This window comes from Sebastes fasciatus, chromosome 3, assembly GCF_043250625.1.
Source record: "Sebastes fasciatus isolate fSebFas1 chromosome 3, fSebFas1.pri, whole genome shotgun sequence".
NCBI classification, from domain to species: Eukaryota; Metazoa; Chordata; class Actinopteri; order Perciformes; family Sebastidae; genus Sebastes; species Sebastes fasciatus.
Window position 1 is genome coordinate 31,768,821 of NC_133797.1, and position 20,924 is coordinate 31,789,744.

General features: G+C 38.7%; 3 protein-coding genes across 3 annotated transcripts; 1 reads left to right on the forward strand and 2 right to left on the reverse strand.

Annotated features, from left to right (window-relative positions):
- Positions 1–1,494: 1,494 nt before the first annotated feature.
- chic2 (cysteine-rich hydrophobic domain 2) lies at positions 1,495–8,088 on the reverse strand. The gene is made up of 6 exons (XM_074630273.1): positions 7,737–8,088; positions 5,733–5,787; positions 5,259–5,414; positions 5,094–5,150; positions 4,947–5,006; positions 1,495–4,178 (listed from the first exon to the last, which is right to left on the reverse strand). The coding sequence occupies exons 1-6, from the start codon at positions 7,868–7,870 to the stop codon at positions 4,128–4,130; spliced, it is 513 nt and encodes a 170-aa protein (XP_074486374.1). The 5' UTR covers positions 7,871–8,088; the 3' UTR covers positions 1,495–4,127.
- Positions 8,089–11,072: 2,984 nt separating this feature from the next.
- rhbdd2 (rhomboid domain containing 2) lies at positions 11,073–12,432 on the forward strand. Its single transcript, XM_074630271.1, has one exon. The coding sequence runs from the start codon at positions 11,224–11,226 to the stop codon at positions 12,289–12,291; it is 1,068 nt and encodes a 355-aa protein (XP_074486372.1). The 5' UTR covers positions 11,073–11,223; the 3' UTR covers positions 12,292–12,432.
- Positions 12,433–13,688: 1,256 nt separating this feature from the next.
- LOC141764763 (OCIA domain-containing protein 1) lies at positions 13,689–19,435 on the reverse strand. The gene is made up of 8 exons (XM_074630272.1): positions 19,244–19,435; positions 18,941–19,025; positions 16,951–17,004; positions 16,804–16,851; positions 15,618–15,750; positions 15,365–15,537; positions 14,073–14,222; positions 13,689–13,901 (listed from the first exon to the last, which is right to left on the reverse strand). Exons 1-8 carry the CDS (start codon positions 19,292–19,294, stop codon positions 13,864–13,866), a joined length of 732 nt encoding a protein of 243 aa, XP_074486373.1. The 5' UTR covers positions 19,295–19,435; the 3' UTR covers positions 13,689–13,863.
- Between the last annotated feature and the right edge of the window lie 1,489 nt (positions 19,436–20,924).

Genomic DNA, 20,924 nt, shown 5'->3' on the forward strand with positions numbered 1-20,924 from the left:
CAGTACGAGACAAGTATACTTAGGCTTTTCTGTATACTTTTCAGTATGAGCCAAGTATACTTATGTATACTTTTGTTAAGTATATCTCTGATAAGTACATAAAAAGTAAACTGAAAGTATATTCTCTTATTTTAAGTTTAAAAGAAGTATACTAATAGCACACTTTTTGGTTAGGGCTGTTTCTGTTTGAACTTGCTTGTAGCTTTGTTCAGTTTGAGACCTTCAGCTTCAAGGAACTTCAGTGCCTCTGCTAGGCGCTGGTCGTGGATTGTCTGTATTAGTATATCATCCATGTAGCTTCAAGTCCTGTCAAGGTTTCAGCCATTTCCCTTTGGGAAATTTCAGGAGCACTCGTTATCCTAAATGGGAAGGCGTACCTCCCAAATGGGGTTATAAAAGTAGTGAGTCTCCTGCTGTCCTCATGCAGGAAGATCTGGTAGAACCTGCTAGCTGCATCCAATGATGTGATCTTTGACCCCGGCAAGCCTTGGCATTATTTCCGCCACAGTGGGCAGTACGTACTTTTCCCGTTTCACCACTCAGTTCAGCCTCCTGATGCCTGCGTAGCAACAAACCTCCCTCTTGTTGGGTTTGAGCACCGGCACCACGGTGGCGCACCATTCTGTTGGCCGAGTGACCTTCATCAATGATGCCCTCATTTTCCATGCGCTGCAGTTCTTTCTTAACCAGGGGAACAAGTGGAACAAAGGTATCCGTCTGGCTGTTTGCACGGTGTATGGCCGGGCGTCCTCTAGTAGGATTATTCTCACCGGCTCTGCCAGCCCACTTGATCCAAAAATGCCACTGAACTCATCCACCCGCTTCACTAGACCCATCTCCACAGTTTCAGGGCGGCCTAGTAGGTAGTTGCCTTTCCCTCTTATCACATACACTACTGATTGTCCTTGTAGCTGGTGGTGGCCTGCAACATACCTATATATCTGAGGTTACCTGCTGGGCTTATGAAGCGTGTGTCAGGAGGACAAAATTTAATTTTCATCATTTTGAATGTCCCTTGATTGATAACTGTAGCATCTGCTCCTGTGTCGATTATGAAGGTTACTGGTTCAGTAATCAGTCATCCTGATTAGTCTCTTTGACAACTTTTCCGAGAAAGTATAGCTTAGTTCATCACTTCTGTGATTTCTCTCAAAGCTTTTGAGCGGCATGCATGTTCCCAATGTCCTTTTTCGCCACGCTTTCCAAAGCAGAGCACCTTCTCTCGTCAGAGTGCTGGAGTTTATCGCACCCACATTCCTCCACTTTGCGTGTCACAGGGCTGCTGCTTCCATATCTCTGCCCGCCCTTTGTTGGCCTGGAGACTATAACCTGCTGCTAAGTCATATTAACTTTCACTCATTACAAGAGTAAAACAGCAAATCCAGTCGTCTTTGACGTAGTTCCTCTAGATTTCCTGTGACCTTGAATGACTGATAGTCTACATAGAGACTTTACGTCAACAAGCAGGAAAACAAAAATCACACAGTAACAGAGGAGGATGCCCATAGCCTTGTTTATTGGTAGTTTATTACTGTACATCTGCTCATGAGTCATATGTACATATATCTTTCTCTCCCTCGTACACACAAACACACACACACACACACACACACACACACACACACAGACCACTCAAGATTATATAAAAAAGGGACTCATTTTCTGTGCAGGGTTCAATCACAGTCTGAGATCTATGAAGAACATTTGCATCTGCATACACCGTGCACATACACTCGCACACACACACACCACAAATATCTGCATATGGCCTTATGCCTTGATTTACATAGAACAGACCACAATCAAAAATATAGAAAAGTGACTGATGAATCAAGAGGCAACCCAGTGGTAATCAAGTGAATTTGGGTATTTTACCATATAAACCAACACAATGTTTGTGGCTCTGTGGAATATGCGCTTCCTTTACTATTTAAACAGGAAGTTGTCTTTCTCTTAAGGGGCATTTTTCCATTTCAAAACAAACTCCAAATGTATGATTTTACAATTATTCAAGTCATGTATTATCTGTATAATATACTTGAGCCCCTGTTAACGTTGGAACACACCTGACAGTGAGATTTTCCAATACTACATTTTGTTGTTGTAAGTATAATCCCCTGAGTGTGACTCATACAATCACCGGAGCTGTGTGACCCGAAACAAAGTGGCTTTGTTCAATCTCATTCTCTGGATGTTTTCATAAATCATGAGGTGTGCTGAGTGGGAATAGCTGAATCTAAACCATCTCCTTTTTGCTGGCAAATGGTATGTATGTTTCATTAAACCGAGATGTGCTTTATGATGTGATCTATAACATGTCCACAGAATAGTCTTAGGCCTTTTATAATGAAGCAGGATTGTTAGATAGCTAGATAACTGAACTAATGAACAACTTGTTAGCAAAAAGTTGCCTACCTACACATCCAGTAGAGCAACATTAGCATTCATTTGGAGTCGTGTTTCCGGCTACCTGATGAAGTCCAAGATTCACTCTCATTTTAGCTCCATTATAGGTCTTTTGGTAAAAACACTGCTTAGCGTTGCAGCTTTACATCCAAATTCCTGATTTGGGAGTAGTCTGGTTTTACTCAGTGCAGTTATCAAGCTAACTTCAGTAATCCTGCTTCGTGATACAGAACCCTGGTAAAAACCTAATAAAGAGGACCTAAGACTATTGTTAACCCCAGACCTCTGAATGTATCAGTCAGATTAAATCTAAAACAGAGGAACTTTCTCAGAAGAGCCACATCCTTAACTTGAACACTCATATAAGTAAGCCAAGGTCTGCAGATAAGGAAGAGAGGCCATGTGAAAGTGTTAAGGACCGATTGTGTGCTTTAGTGTTGACACATGACCATAAAGACAAAAAGGAAACAACCATGGCATACCTTTGCAAAAAAACAAAAAAAAACTGAGGCCCATTTCACAAATGCACAGATTATATGTGCACTTTTATAAATAACTACAACAAAAGTAACAAAGATCGGTTATGGCAAAGAAATGCGTCAAAGAAAGAACCCTGCTTTACAGAGTAAAGAGTATCTCTTCATGTCTGATTTGTCTCTTTTTTGCTTAGGTTTCTCTCAGAAAGACACACACACATAACAAATACAGTGAAACGATTTGCAAGCACTGACTCCCTCTCTTTCACCGAAACAGTAAACAATACTTGAGATATTTAAAAGAAAAAGAACACAGGTGTCTCTTCTTCATCGCTAGTAGCTTTCTTTTCAGCTTACTTGTTCCACTGCGACTCAGAAGCAGTTGCTAGGCAGCCAGCCCATCACCTGGACACACATAATGATGAAGACAAACTGTTCCAGATAAACTGTGTAGCATAAAGACCCATTCATACTACAGAGAGTACAGTCAGAGTGCGTGATTGTCACTGGGTTAAGGGGTGATGCACAGTGAAGTGTGCAGCGATATGAAAGGAGGCGAGAGGATGTCTGGTAAGTTGATAAGAAGAGTGACATTGTTAAGTTCAGCTGTTGTGGCCACTCGCCCAGCATGCTCCTGTACGACTAGTCTGTCCGCTACAGAGTTGATTTGGATAAAGGTTCCTTTGGAGTTCTGTGTTATGTTGCCTCCGCAGCCTCTAGTAATGATCTAGAGCACCAAACCAACTGTTACAAAAGCACTGGGGTGTATTTTTTTGCAGGTGAAGTTGGCGGTGGGACAGTGGGTAAAATGTTAAAGTGTTGGTTTCATCATGGTCTGACTATGCCATGTGCTTAGGTTAGGGAACATACAAGTGACAAAATTCCAGTCGTCGCTCAGAGGACTCGATTTGAGAGTCTAGTCTCCAGCTCTAGTTCCAAAATCCATAACGCTGCCCATGGCTGGTTCTCCGCTGGCATCCCACAGGCTAGTGCCGGTTATAAGTGTGCCAGCTCGCCCCGATAGGTCGTGGTTCAATGATGAATTCACTCCAAAAACGAGTGTTGGGATGCTGGATTTGTAAACAAGGGTGAAGGTATGTGTGGGGTTTAAGGGAGAAAAGAGGGAGGATCAATGCTACCCTGTAAACAAAAACATTTGGGGTATTTATTCAGGAGCTTGACAGCCATTGTGGTTCTGTGACGGAGCTGGGCTGCAGTGGAGGTTTAAGATCAGCCGCAGTCAGGCTAGTCCGGTCTGAAGATGGGGATCTTAGGTAAGAACTCTATTAGGATTACCTGCAGGAGATAAGAGGAAAAAGCTGTTACTGTGAGACGATACAGATTATTCAAGTTGTAGAGAGTTTTGCAACATCCTTTCTACCAAAGTATCTCTCATTTTACTATCTCAGGTTGTATTGCAGATAATGTTGCAATCAATTTGCAGAACTGCTTTATGGCAATTTCAGATTTGCAGACTTTTTGCATCAACGTGATCAAGTACATCGATGTGTCTGCTAAAGCTGTACTGAATAGTTTGAAGCTTCATTCATAACGACACTGACATTTGAATTCTCAATCAACATTTTAATTCTGCACAGCTTTAGTCTTGCAATTTTTTAATTAGTGAATCGACATAATGTACTCTGGCACAATATACTGTACATCACTGTGATATAAAACCCCATAAACTGTGATTAATAGGCTATCACCCATCCCTATGTTGAGTGTGTAAGTAAAGCCATGTTCAAGCCAATATTAGCACTGTCTGAAAAAACAGACATTCATTTTTAATGAGCCTACTACATTGACAATGCTGCATTAAACCATTTTTACACATTTTTACATTGTAGATCACTATGTAATATGAACATTTTCATTCTACTGTTAACCTTGCAATTGTTGCGATGGAGGATAAAATTGATATCTTTCCAGCTGTAAAATCTTTCCTCATTAGTATTACAAAAGCCCTATGCAGTGTTATGGTGTCTAATAAGCCTTCAAACTCATCGATCAAACCAGCCTTCCCGTATTGTATATTATCATCTCAAAACAACAGATACTTACATATTCCATCATGTTGTTGGTTTCACACTTCCTTTTGCTTAGTCTCCAATGCAAACACAACTGCAAACAGAGTACAATAGAGATCACATTTTTATAACATGTCCTGACAAGGTACACTTTATTACATACATATCCATTCATGCTCACCTTGTGGTACAGTCTGGTGTTCTCCCACTCCAGAAGTTTCTCTATAGATCTTCTTGTCTGGAAGGCAACGGTGACATTAGATGACATTCTTTTCAACCCCCCTAAAAAAAATCAACATATTAACCTTTTTCCTGAATGCAAATGTAACATGGATGGGTATCTCACCCTCTTGCTGAGGCAAATGACAGGCCACAAACTGAAGCCCAATGTGCAACAGCAGCAGAGGCAGCCACACAGGAGCCACCGCACATTCACCGGCAGAGTCTTCCTCAGGCAGCTGTTTACACGGTTGATACTGGCTTTGAATTCCTCTGGTGCCACCTGAGGACGTGCACACACGCGGTATAGTTAGTATAGTCACATTCAACGTTCTTAAGATGGCAGGATGGAAGTGTTTACGTAGTGTTCGGACAAATTTAATCTGCGTTTTCAGTAGGTGATCAGATGAATGAATGCAGCATTGTTTGTGCACAACATATTGCACTAAAGAATGTTTAGCAATTTTAATATAAAAAGAATAAAATGATGTATCATATGTTGGTTGGTGGTTAGAATATAAGGTAAATGTTGTAGTGAGGTAAATGTGAGAATGTAACTTTTGCCATAGTATGTATTAATTGATAACAACATGACACTTACCTTTCCTGTAAGTGCTGAAGGGAATTCTGACTCAAATTTGTTACTAAGCCCAAACCTGTAGGGAAGAGGGAAAACAGTAGACTGTTAGTTACATACATTAGCAGACATGCACTGTTGAAATAATTGGCTTAAATAAACTAACAAATGTTTGCCAAGTGGCATCAAGTGAACCACGACTTTACATTTCAGGCCACTCATCCAAAAGGTAAAACAGTCCAGCAGGTTATCAGGGGTAAATTATTACAATATGCATAAGGATAAACCTCCTGAGATGAGCCCCATAACCAGGGAATGAAATTAGCACCTACCACCTGCTAAATACAGGGTAAATGTTGGCTGTGGCAGGTAGAAATTTCAGGTCACCTGCCACCATGGCAGATATATTTCCTTATATTACGAAATATCATTTTAAAAAGCAATTCATAAATTTAAAATTGTCAGGGATTAAAGTCACATGATATATTCCATATTTATACTGTCTGGTACTGATTCAGAGATAGATTTCAGAAGTGGCAGACAAAAACATTTAGTGGCCGGTAGAAATGTTCAGTGACCTGCCACAGTTGTAGGTGAGGAAAAAAACTAATTTCAGACCCTGCCCATAACAGACACATTATTATAAAATCAAAACAGAAACCATCTGGTATTTCACATAAAGTATTTTTGGGATATCAAAGATGATAAACATAGCTGTGTTAGACACCCAAAACCTGCAGTATATCCATGTAACCTAGACTAAAACTAAAAGTGATACATTCCTGTTTATTCTGGGTTGCATTACACAGAGAGAGTAGTAAATCCAATGTAGCATCAAAACTTTTTGAGAAGGACTGGTGAGGGGAAACCATGTGATAACTCAACACTATTAATACTGATACTTTCTGCACTCTGTGTGCTCTTCCCTGACTGGACTAGATGCAACATCCAGCAACTTCAGTTCCTACAACAACTTTGTGTTAGCTAACATTTTACTGGAAATAGTTTGCCTTTCAGTAACGTTATTGAGTAGATATAATTAAGCAATTTCAGAGCACGAAAAATCAATCAATATCATGCACATTGGTTATTAATTCCAAGCAACATATGTACCATTTAAAACCTCCTACAGGCTCGGTACAAAACCAGTCTGATCCCGTATTCAAGTCCAGAAATGGTGGGAACAAATAATAAAAATAAACAATAATAAAAATAAATATTATCAAATAAAATGAATATTATCAAATTAATATTATCAAATAAAATAAATATTATCAAATAAAAAAAATTATTATAAAATAAAATAATATTATCAAATAAATATTATCAAATAAAATAATTATAAAATAAAATAAAATAAATATCATAAAATAAAATGTATATTATCAAATAAATATCAAATAAAATAAATATTATCAAATAAATATTATCAAATAAAATGTATATTATCAAATAAAAAAAATAATTATAAAATAAAATAATATTCTCAAATAAAATGTATATTATCAAATAAAATAAATAATTATAAAATAAAATAAATATCATAAAATGAAATAAATATCATAAAATAAAATAAATATTCTCAAATAAATATCAAATAAAATAAATATTCTCAAATAAATATTCTCAAATAAAATAAATATTCTCAAATAAATATTCTCAAATAAAATAAAAAAATATTCTCAAATAAAAAAATATTATCAAATAAATATCAAATAAAATAAATATATATAAGTAAATACAAATACTATCAAATAAAAATAAAAATATTACCAAATAAAAATACAAATAAAAGGTACATAACTGTGTATAAAGGTCATGTAGCTACTTCAGCTAAAACGAAAGCTCAAACTAATCAGCCACTCCTCGTCAGAGTTAGCTCAATGCTAACTTAGTAGCTAGTTAGCTGACTATGCTAGGTCACCAGCTGTTGCTAATTGAGCTAGCATCAACGGACACCGCGGATCGTTTAACGGTAACCGGTAAACTCCTCTCTCTCTCGGTGCCCGTTTCTCGCCGGTCGCTTACACAGTGACGTGTCCGGAGCCTCGCACCACCACCGGGTCCGGAGCGTACTTGAGGAGCTGCTCCTCCGCGGCCCTGTCCTCGTCCTCCTCTTCCTCCTCCTCCTCTTCGTAGATCTCATCAAAGTCCTCCATCATCGCACGACTCGGCCTCGCGTCTCCCGGGACAGACACCGGGACAGACACGACGCCGACGGACAACAGAGAAACTTTACCGAGAAGAGTAACAAATATAAACCGTGAAGACACAACCACACAAAAAAAAAGATCAACTCGTCCCGGAGACGATACAGTTCACATCGTCCAGCTCTCCAAGACAAAACATCAACATCCGCCGCAGTAACCGGACGACACCGGAAGGGGGACAGACGTGCTGACGTCACGTTTCTTTAATTATTATTATTTTTTTTTTACAAAATCAGAATGTCATGTTTTTCACGTTATGGAGATATTTTATATGTATAAATGTAAACAAAAATGTGGCTTTATCTCAGAGTGAAAAATACAAAAAAAATATGTGTAGGCTTTATACAAGTACATTTGTTCATATTTTATGTGTATGAAATGGAGTTGCAGTGAACTTAAAGTTACTTGAGATAATGTGTATTTGAGTGGTGGAGAAAATATTCAGATTAAGACTGTCAATCGATTAAAATATTTAATCACGATTAATCGCATGATTGTCATACTTAAAGGGACTATTTGTAACTTTCAGAAATGCTTCTTAACAGCGACACCTGTGGCCGTGAAATCAACGAAAGTCAGCGTCGGGCTCGCGCTTGCTCGCTCTCAATATACCTGAACGAGCATCACTCAAAACAGTGAGGCGACACAAGTCAGCTAAAACCACAATATCACTCTATATTTCAGCTGCTTGGCAGTAATGTTAGCTGACCAGATGAAGGTCTCTCCATGAACATAATTTAGATCTGATCCTAGTGTTGGCTTTTCCTGCCTAAGTGCAGGCTGAGGCACCGGGGCTCTCCAGCGTGTCTCCCTGCTCTCTCCGTCCGCAACCGGAGAGAGCAGAGGAGACACTGGCACCCGGTCGGTAACGAGAAGACAACGTAAATCTCTGTAGAGCTCCGTCACTTCACAAGACACGGAAAACCTCTGTTGGTCTGGAGGAGCTGCAGCAGTTATTTCTGCACAAACGTCCCCTGTACATTCACTAGATATTCTCAGAGCTAAACTAACTCTTCTGCAGTGTGTAGTGAACGCGCGTTCACGTCTAGAGGTGGAGCGAGCTGAGCTGTCTGAGTGAAGGCGAGCAGGCAGAGGAGGAGGGCACAGCGGCTACACGCGAACGCGCATATGCGAGCGCGCATGTGTGACGACCCGCTACATTTATGCGCGTACAAAGTTAAAAAAGTCCCTTTAAAGGGACTGTTTGTAAGAATAAGAAATTCTTGTTAACAGCGACACCTGTAGCCATTAAGTCAACGAAAGTCAGTGTCGGGCTCGTGCTTGTGCTCGCTCTAAATAGACATGAACGAGCATCGCTCAAAACAGTGAGGCGACAGAAGTCAGCTAAAACCACAATAACACTCTATATTTCACCTGCTTGGCAGTAATGGTAGCTGACTAGATGAAGGTCTCTCCATGAATCAATGCTGATCCCAGTGTTGGCTTTTCCTGCTTCAGCCTCCCGACCGCGGCCGGAGGGAACAGGGGAAACACCAGCATCCGGTCAGAGACGATAACGTAACTCGTTGCGGAGCCCCGTCACTTCACAAGACACGGAAAACCTCTGTTGGTCTGGAGGAGCTGCAGCATTTATGTCTGCACAGACATCCATGAACATTCACTAGATATTCTCAGAGCTAAACTAACTCTTCTGCAGTGTGGAGTGAGCGCGCATGCATGTGAGAGTGGAGCGAGCTGAGTGAATGGTAAATGGACTTGGACTTATATAGCGCTTTTCTAGTCTTCCGACCACTCAAAGCGCTTTACACTACATGTCAGCATTCACCCATTCATTCATACACTGATGGCAGAGGCTACTAAGGTGCCAACTTTGCCCATCAGGATCTAATCTAAATACTCATTCACACACCGATGGCTATGCCTTCGGGAGTAATTTGGGGTTAAGTGTCTTGCTCAAGGACACAGCGACATGTGACCTGGAACAGCCGGGGATCAAACCACTGACCTTCCGATTGGTGGACAACCTGCTCTACCCGCCACAGCCGCCCGTGGAGGCAAGCAGGCAGGCAGAGGAGCAGAGGAGCAGAGTACAGCAGAGACTCTGGCCCTGGAGACCAAAGCTACGGTCTCCCCCAAGTCCTCCGACCGCGGCCAACACTGTTTTGCAAGACTGGCTCCACTAGATAAAACTTTGGTGCTTCCGTGTAGTTTGTGTTGGAGTCTTGTCTGAACAGCGGAACCACACGCGAGCGCACATGGGACACCGACCCGGATTGATTTATACGTGTAAGAAGTTACATGATGCCAATATCTTCACTCTTCTCGCATTAACTTTGACAGCCCTCATTCAGATCCAAGAGCAATAACATGGAAAAGTACTCAGTAACAAGTTTAAAATGTCCTGCACTCTACTTTTTAAAAGCACAGTAAAGACGTATTATCAACCAAGTAACAAAAAAAAGAAGCATTCGTTATTAGTCATTAATTCAGAATGGCTCTTTTGTGGTTTTTATTATAGTATATTGGATTATAATTAGCGATGCATTAAGAAGTAGGCAGCATTTTAGTGTTTGCCTTTGAGTAGCATATACTAACTACTTTATATAAAATACTAGGTAATTTAATCTGATTTTGTTATATAAGATGATCACCCGCTTCACTGCATGAAAAATCTTTACAAATAAAATAAATGTTGTAAAGTAAAAAGTAAAACATTTCACTCTGCAAATACCTACAATAATCCTCAAGTACAGTACTTGAGTAAATGTACTTAGTTACTTCTCACCCCAAGTAGAAGTCTGCACTTCCAACTAGGAAGCGGAAGTTGAGCGAATTCTCCTTCAAAATAAAAAATGAACGTTGGCAAGAAGTTACATTTAGCGTATTTTTTTTAACCCCACGGGCTTTGCGTGTCTGAGTTTTGCAGTGTTGACTCGCATACAGCTTAGATGCTTTAATTTGCTAGGCAGTTAAATCTAACTTTTACACAAAATGTGCCACTGTTCGTCAATCCCCGTTTTATTTTGAAAAGGTTTGACCAGAAGTTGTTTTTTTTAAACACTCGAGCTAGCCTGGTTCTACATCTAGCTAAGCTGCTTACTTCTGGGAGCTGCAACTGAACAACCAACCAACTGAACAACAGCCATATTATAGTGTATAAGAAGTTAATATATGACTGTAAACATTTTAGTTATTCATCAGCCCGAGAGGACAGTAGACATCGACATCGAGCTCAAAGCAAAGCAGTCTGGACAATGACAGTAACCGTACTTCCGGTTTAGGAGCCACATAGAAACTTGAGCTTTAGCTTTATTAACAGTGGTTGTCCTAAGTTATTTAGCAAGATGATACGAACTGAGAACTTTAAAATGATCTTTCAAGTTTTCAAAGACTTGGTTCCTGTCCTCACCAGTGGGATTTTAACTGTGGTGCTTCTATCATGTGTTTTGTTCTGCATCCAAACATATGTGGACCTCACTGAGGGGGTCTTCAGTGTTGGTGCCACTGTGTTTCTAAATGGACACCTCCACAGGATCTTCACGTACCCTTTTTACCACAAAACCTCTGCCCAGCTCCTCCTGAACATCACAGCCTTGGTGTTCCTCAGTGGCAGCTTGGAGAAAGGTGTTGGCACCGTCCGCTTCCTGATGTTGTTCCTCCTGCTGTCCACCACCACAGGCTTGTTTTACAGCTTCCTGGATCTTCTTCTGCAGGGTGACGGCAGCAGCAGCCAGAGTCACACCGAGGGGTTGGTTCCTGTGGCTCTGGCGTGTGTGGCTTTAACCACCATGCACACTAAAATGACTAAAGGATTCCTGTGTGGAGTCAGTTTCCCCACCATGGCTCTCCCTTGGGTGCTCCTCATCATCACCACTGCCCTCATTCCTCACACGGTGCTCCCCTGTAACATCATCGCCATCCTGGTCGGGTGGATGTACGGGAAAGGATGGTTCTCTCGTCTGGACGTGTCTGAGGCCAGGGCTGGCGCTCTGGAGAAGATGATGCCTTTTAGGTTGTTGAGGAGCATCAGGGGGGTGAAGTTTGTCCCTGCTTCCACAGAAGAGAGGAGGAAGACCCTCCTTCCACAGATCAATCCAACACCTGGGTCCTACCCGGTCCAGGCTTACGCTCCATTGTCAAGCATTAATACTGCGGCCAATATTCATGAAGGCTGGTCGAATTCGACCAGTGCTCTGTCCAGTGCCACACCGCCTATTGATCCTCATGGACATGGATCTCCACATAGCTTTGGGCTAAGTCATGGACACGGTTCAGACTCGGAGCATAGTTTTGGCCAAAGCTGCAACCACGATCATGGTCATAGCCATGGCCACGATCATGGTCATAGCCATGGTCATAGCCATAGTCATGGTCATGATCATGGTCATGGTCATAGTCATGGTCATTCATAGCCATGGATATTTATTTGATTGCTTTACAACACTCTAACCATACAGACAAGCCTAACTCTGTCAATACTACACTATTTTTCAACACATATGGGCACCTGCAGCATGTCTTTAGATGACTGCGTCGTATAAAATGTCAAATGCTTGGACACATTGTTAAGCTGATTTTGCAGTAGGCTTCTCCAGTATTCGTGGACTGTGTGCCTGACTGTATATTTAAATGAATTTAATGTTTGTCTGAATGTTTAAATGTTATGGCTAGAGTTGTTCCGATACCGATACTAGTATTGGAAATGAGTCTGATACTGCCCAAAGTTCGGAATCGGGTATCGGCGAGTTATCTAGTTAATCTCTAGTTATGGCATTTTTGTACATACATTTAAAAATATACTTCTTTTGTACCATTTCCCCTCATTTCTTTAAATAAACAAATGTGTGGAAAACATAAAAAGTCTCTTGGAAAAAAAAACCTCATTGAACACAGTCTTTTAAGGGTTGTGTGCACACCCCATCCTATTTTTAAAGCATGTGCAGGATAACAGATTAAATGTTATTTTCAATGCAATACATTGTGAATATATTCAAAATGGTTTTAAGCTTCTAAAAGTGAATTGAATTAGAAATTCGTCAATCATCAGGCATAAGAATATACAGGTTTACCTGTATATGAGCAAGAAACTAATAACATCCTGCTGATGTCATGGTCAGTGATCAAACAAAAAATATTCAAGATAGATGAACAAAAATCAAAAAAGCTGAAAAAAGTTTTAAAAAAATTACAAAAGTTTTTACATATATTGAAAGACCTCCCTCCAGACATGAATTATGACATAAAAATACTCTGCTTGGAAATATGTGTCTGATATAGTTTTTCCACACACACACAAAAAATCAATAACCTTTTTAAAAAAGCTTGAATTTATATCTACTCCCCCTCCCACATTGAAAAATCTTGTATATGTAATCACGATGTAATCAGTTACACTATGTCCTGTTGGCCATTTTCCTGATTTACGACTTTTCTTTTCCAGTTAAGTTTTGGGAGCTTTAATACATTTTTTTCCCCTTCAAAACCTTAACTGTTATCGTGTTCTTTTCAGTTTTTCCAACTATAAATCTTGCTGGTATACAAGCCCCTAAAACCAATGAGATTAGCAAAAATCTCTTCCACAAAAAACAATCTTCAAGACACCACTGATATTTATTTATTTGTGCTTACATCATGATGTCTTTATTGAACACAAAGGGTTAACACCCAACCAGCACTATCTTGCATGGATTCAGGTTGAAAATGTGGCCGCATGTTATTTTTCCTTTTGTTATTTAAATTGTGTGAGAGTGAAGATAGAAAAAGGTAGACAATAAATTCAAATAAAGCTCAAAAGGACATAGAGAGACAGTTTTAGTTCTCATGTAATTTGGTTTAATTGACTCTTTTTGCAAAGACACACATCAGAAACTCATACAACTTGACACCTGAGTCACACTGGCGTAAAAATGGCCACTGGGCTGCCTACTATACTGCAGTATCAGTGATGCCGGCATACAGATTACATGTTCATTTCAAATAAGGACTCAGTCCTCCCAGGCGTCTCCATATACGTTCTTCTTCACTGTAACATAAGAGAGATAAAAAGATGAAGAGTTAAGTCATTTAAAGACAACAGATGTATAAAAAGATGAAGAGTTAAGTCATTTAAAGACAACAGATGTACTTGAATATCAACCCCTTGACTTTTCCTAACCCAGAAAGTGTTTCACACATCTATGCAGTAGAAGCTTACCGTCTTTCTTGGGTCTCCCTGGCTCCTTCTCAGGAGATGTTTTGAGCAGCGTCTCGGCCTTCTGGGTGAGCGTGACCTCGTAGTTCTCTCTGTTCTTGAGCCTCAGGTCCTCATAGAGGATGGGCTTCCTCCTGGGCTCATCGTCTTCCACTGAGGGTGGGGACAAGGAAAGGGACAAAGACAGTTATGTAGGAAAGTTGACAGAAAAGTTACTTACTGCCTAGCAGAGTCGGGGAGCCCATTTCATAATAGGACAGATCTGGGCCTAGTAAAGTTTTATTTGCAACTCAGGTATGTATTTTCTCTGTGAAGGAGCACATTCATTCAGCTCATATTTTATTATCTTTGCATGGATCTTAATTGTTAAATTTCTGATTTCAGGAAGTAGAAAAAGAGTATGCCATCCAAATCCATTATAAAGCTCTTCTATATTGATTATTTCAGCGTCTCTGTTCAGCACTGGAAAGAAGGCCTTTCACCATAGCTGCAAACAGCTCTCTTTTTGTCTTTGATTGAGTGCATTGTTAAGAGAGATGTACCTACACATTGCTATGGTACTGACTTAGGCCAACATCTTTAAATAGGAATAATAACAGAATCACTCATTAATTCTACTGCCATTATCCAACTGCAGAATTGGGACAGTATACAATCAATATTTCCCTTTAGCAACAGTACACAGTGTATAAAAAGCAAAATCCGTTGTGTGCCAGTTTTGTATACAAATATCAGTATCAGCATTGTTCAGTATGAGTTGAAAAATATCAGATATTGCTAGATTGTAGGGCTGAAGCTATTGATTACTCCATCAATTACTCGAGTAATCGGATTAAAAATGCTTTTGTTTTATTAAGGAGCAAAAGTAAATATACAAAAGAAAATAAGACGGGTCTCTTAAAATGAACCACTAATTGGTTTCCTTTTTTAAAAAATCGATTGCTTAAATTAATATGAATTAAATTGATTAAAGCAAAGCTTCTATGCAAAGAATTACTCGAGGAATCGTTTCAGCCCTAGTAGATTGAAAAAAAAAAAAAACACCCCAAAATTATATATTGCTCCATCTTTGTCCCATTGTTTGCCTTATGAAAGCTTTATACCTTTACATTTTTATCGCAAAATACTGTTTAACAAAAATATAGTATTGATTAGCAAAAGTTATTGTCAATTGTTGGTTTACAGTGAGTGGTGGGCCTGAGACGCTGCTTTTGTCTTTATGCGTATTTCCACAAAACATGGTCATTTTTTACAGTGTATCTGAAAAACGTATACAGTAGCTCTCTGTGTGGTACCTGTAGCGCTGAAGTCATCTGCTCTGCCCGCTGGCAAAGGTGCCTCTGCATTATAGCCATAGTCAAAATCTCTGCTGTTGTTGGGCGTCTGCTCGGTGGCATCTGCTGGCTGGAACATGGTGTCAAAAGACGGGGTGTCTGGGTCACTCATCTCTGACTGAGGTCCTTTGGGCCTTGGTTAGGAGAACAGGCAAATGGTCAAGGAGTAGTTGGTGGACATATAGTATCACAATCTAATGTGTGTTGTACTCACATTTGTGGAGGCAGTCCTCCTGTCCTCTGTCTGAGGGCCTCTCCCAGAGGAGAGTTCTCCAACTTCTTGAACTTCTCCTGGCACGTCTTCATGTACGACATTTTCCCAGCCAGGTAGCCACAGAAGCCAGCGACTGAAGAGACAAACATACTCAAAGATAAATATTTTATATTTTAAAACCCAGTTAATGATTATGAGACAATATTTTTGTCATGACTATTTGCTCTTTCATATAATAGTTAATTTCAACTAGGGGCACGTGATATCATCACTGAGAAAAGTACTGTTAGTGATGTGAATATGATACTTTTGACTGTTCATACACCTAGAATGGTAAAATAAGTTAAGACATTTTCATCACTTAAAAGGGACTGTTTGTAACTTCTTACACGTATAAAATCAATCCGGGTCGGTGTCCCATGCGCGCTCGCTTGTTGCTACGCTGTTCAGACAAGACTCCAACACAAACTACACGGAAGCACCAAAACCGCAAAGTTATATCTAGTGAAGCCCGTCTTGCAAAACAGTGTTGGCCGCGGTCGGAGGACGCGGGGGAGACCGTAGCTTTGGTCTCCAGGGCCGAAGTCTCTGCTGTACTCTGCTCCTCTGCCTGCCTGCCTTCACTCACAGCTCGCTCCACCTCATGTGCATGCGCGCACACTACACACTGCAGAAGAGTTAGTTTTTAGCTCTGAGAATATCTAGTGAATGTACAGTGGACGTTTGTGCAGAAATAAATGCTGCAGCTCCTACAGACCAACAGAGGTTTCCTGTGTCTTGTGAAGTGACGGGGCTTCGCAACGAGTTACGTTATCGTCTCTGACTGGGTGCCGGTGTCTCCCCTGTTCCCTCCGGCTGCGGTCGGGAGGCTGAAGCAGGAAAAGCCAACACTAGGATCAGTAGTGATTCACGGAGAGATCTTCGTCTGGTCAGCTAACATTACTGCCAAGCAGGTGAAATATAGAGTGATATCGTGGTTTTAGCTGACGTTTGTCGCCTCACTGTTTTGACGGATGCTCGCTCACATTCAGGTAGCGCTTGCACACGGGCGAGCGCGAGCAACAGGACACTGACTTTCGTTGACTTAACGGCCACAGGTGTCGCTGTTACAACCAATTTCTGATTCTTACAAACAGTCCCTTTTAATATGAGGCAGTGTGTCATCTCCCAGCTTTCATGAACTTACAAACCACTTTTGGTAGAGATCCAAACCGTGGAGATGCAGCCAGAGTCCCTGCAAATAAACAGAACAGGGTCAATTTAGAGTTCACAGTGTGTTTATTTGTATTTCACAGATATATGTTGCTGATTCTACATTTATGCATAGTATTACCTTTGGCAACTAGGGCTTGAGTGATAGCCACGCTGATCAAAGAGAAGGGCACCGCTGTAAAGCAAGGGTATTGGGTGTCAGACTCAACACAGAGGTGTCAAAGAAACATCCACTTTTTCACATCATTAATCTGACCTGTATGTGAAAGCAGGGAATGAAATTAGCACCTGCCAAATACAGGGTAAATGTTGGTTGTGGCAGGTTTTCCTTATATTAAGAAATATTATTTTTATAAAGCAATTCTAAAGCCTAAATTAAATTTATGGTAACACAGGTCCACACATTTCATGGTAATTAGGTGATAATTAGCAAGTAACCTATTTGAAATTTCTTTGGAATTACTGCCAAATTACCCCAATATTTACCTATAAATCTATTGAAAATTACTTTACTATAAATACAATTTAATAATTATATTCCGCTGTTTCCCAATAGCTGGTAATTTATTTAATACATTTCCAGGAAGAGAATACAAAGTTAATTGATATGTTTTATTTCCATGTCTGCTGGTAAATAGATTATAATTAGCAAATAACTTCTTTGAAATTTCTTTAAAAACTCTCTGAATTATGACATTCGCTACCAGGTTACATTTGTGTGTAGACAATAAGTCACATAAATGGTGAGATTTGTGTCTGATCAGAAGTGTCTTCTATTAGTTTTGGTTTTGGAGGTAAATATTTGGTAAATATTGGGGTAATTTGACAGTAATTCCAAAGAAATTTCAAATAGGTAACTTGCTAATTATCACCTAATTACCATGGAATTTGCGGACCTGTAAAATGAAGTGTTACCAAATATAGTCATGCATTAAGGCAGGGGTCTGCAACCTGCGGCTCCGGAGCCACATGCGGCTCTTTAGATCCTCTCAAGTGGCTCCCTGTGGATTTTTAAAAATGGAAATTAATAACTGTTTTTTTGTTTACATTTTCATTTATCATTGTTGTAGGTCTATGGTATGACGGAGTATTAGGTTCACATTGAGAAAAAAAAAATGAATTTGAGATTTCGAGAATAAAGTCATATTACGAGAATAAAGTCATAGGTTTAAGAGAAAAAAAGGCGTAATATTATGAGAATTATGTCATAATATTATAAAGTAGTAATTTTACGTGCAATTTTTCTTTTCTTGTAAAGTTATGACTTTATTTTCGCAATATTACTTTTTTTCTTGTAAAGTTATGACATTATTCTCATAATATTACAACTTTATTCTCGTAATATTACAACTTTTTTTTCTCATAATATTATGACTTTATTATTTAAATCTCAGATGTTTTTTCCCTCAATGTGGCCCTAATACTCCATAGTACATTTGCACTTTGGCCCTCACTGCATTAGACTTATATACTATATACTTAGACTATAAACTATGTGCAACCTTCATCACAATGCTCAAATGTTTTGCGGCTCCAGACAGATTTTTTTGTTTTTGTTTTTGATAGTAAAGGTTGCTGACCCCTGCTTTAAGGTTACATGATATATTCCATAATTCTACGGTCTGGTACCACTGACTCAGTGTTTACAGTTTTAAAGCATTCTACCTAGATGTCAGAAGTGGCAGACAAAAAACATGAGTGGTCGGTAGAAATGTTCAATGACCTCAACACACACACACACATTTATCTTTTTTGATATATTTACTGTATTGTTATTGTTGTTACTATATATATATCTTGTCCTAATTGTTTATCACTATTATGTAGTCATATTATTTCTTTATATTAATCTTGTCCTAATTGTTTGTTATCATTATTATGTAGTCATATTATTTCTTTATATTAATCGTGTCTCTGGGTGGAGGCTTCAGATAAGCCCAGTGGTTTTTTTGCCTCTTCCTGCACTTTATATTTTTCATTTATTGTTTTGTTATGTTGTATAGTCTTAAATTGTGCAAAACAAATAAATAAACAAATAAAAAAACCTGCCAGAGTGGCAGGTGAGGAAAAAGGTTCATTTCAGACCATGTGTGTGAAAGTCAGACACTTACACCTGTACCAGAAGCTCTCCTGGTTGCACTCTCTGAACACCCTCTTCTCCTCCTCTGTGGGGATGTACTCCACTCCCACTGGAGCCTGTAGATCAACACAAACACAACAACAACACCTTTAATTCAATTAGTTAATTAGCACAAGACCTGTTGGCAAGCCACTCAGACAGAGCCACCACTTCACAGACAAACTAATGCGATTCAAACAGACAGCAGAAAAACACTAACTAGCATCCTTCAGTTCATCCAGAGTTTAAGCTTGCAAGCTACCACGTTAACATGCTGGTTTAAAGGTGTGTTTACCTGAGCTCCTCTGTGCTGCCGCTCCTCTGTGAAACCTGTGTTGGAGGACATGTTGACGGCAATGTCAGGTTTAATTTAAGCGTTCAACAGCATGTGAAATAACAATATATAAGACACTGAACGGTCTGACTTCTTCTCTGTGTGTGTGGTACAATGTCATTGCTCCAGCTAGCACTGACATGACCCGGAAGTTAAAAAAAGGAGGCATTTGTGGGTTAGCTGAGGCGACAAAAGTGTTATTATATCTGTATATTTTAAATAATCATGCATTACTGTTTTACTAGTGAATGAAAACGTAAAAGAGTACATTAGTTAGACAATGGAGATTAAAACTGGGTCTTTTATTTTGAAAGTTCAAGAGTTAAAGTGGTGACGTACTCCCTCTAGTGGTTGTCAGGATAATAACAGCATTACTATGTCATAACTCCAGAAAAAAGTCATAATATTACGAGAATAAAGTCATAACTTTAAGAGAAAAAAGTTATAATATTACAAGAATAAAGTCATAACTTTACGAGGAAAAAGTCATAATATTACAAGAATAAAGTCATAACTTTATGAGAAAAAAGTTATAATATTACAAGAATAAAGTCATAACTTTACGAGAAAAAAGTCATAATATTACAAGAATAAAGTCATAACTTTATGAGAAAAAAGTTATAATATTACAAGAATAAAGTCATAACTTTACGAGAAAAAAGTCATAATATTACAAGAATAAAGTCATAACTTTATGAGAAAAAAGTCATAATATTACAAGAATAAAGTCATAACTTTACGAGAAAAAAGTCATAATATTACAAGAATAAAGTCATAACTTTACGAGAAAAAAGTCATAATATTACAAGAATAAAGTCATAACTTTACGAGAAAAAAGTCATAATATTACGAGAAAAAAGTTATAATATTACAAGAATAAAGTCATAACTTTACGAGAAAAAAGTAATTATATTACAAGAATAAAGTCATAACTTTACGAGAAAAAAGTCATAATATTACAAGAATAAAGTCATAACTTTAAGAGAAAAAAGTCATAATATTACAAGAATAAAGTCATAACTTTACAAGAAAAAAGTCTTAATATTACAAGAATAAAGTCATAACTTTAAGAGAAAAAAGTCATAATATTACAAGAATAAAGTCATAACTTTACGAGGAAAAAGTCATAATATTACAAGAATAAAGTCATAACTTTACGAGAAAAAAGAAAGTAACACGTAAAATTACTACTTTGTAATATTATGACATTATTCTCATAATATTCCGACTTTTTTTCTCGTAAAGTTATGACTTTATTCTCAAGGTGGAGCTTTAAATTCTAATGCAATACTGTATAGTTTACTAAATAATAGTCCATCACATTAATAATGATAATTAATTGTCGTATTTTGTGATTAAAATCTGAATCTTCAACGTCAATGTCAGGTAGGCTAAAGAATAAAATCAACACATTTTCCTTTCTTAAAGGACCCCTTGAAACATGTTATTTGTGTCTCAAGATACTAAATCTAAATGTGAATTTAAACATGTTTTCAAGAGGCTTTATCTCTGGAAGCGAAATACGTGCATTGCTTGTCTAAATGTCTTTAATTTTTTTTGGTTCTTCAAGGTTTCACCTTTTTTCAGTGTTTTAGTATGTGGGAATGTACAGTATGTGTATATTGTGTTATTGTGATGAGTT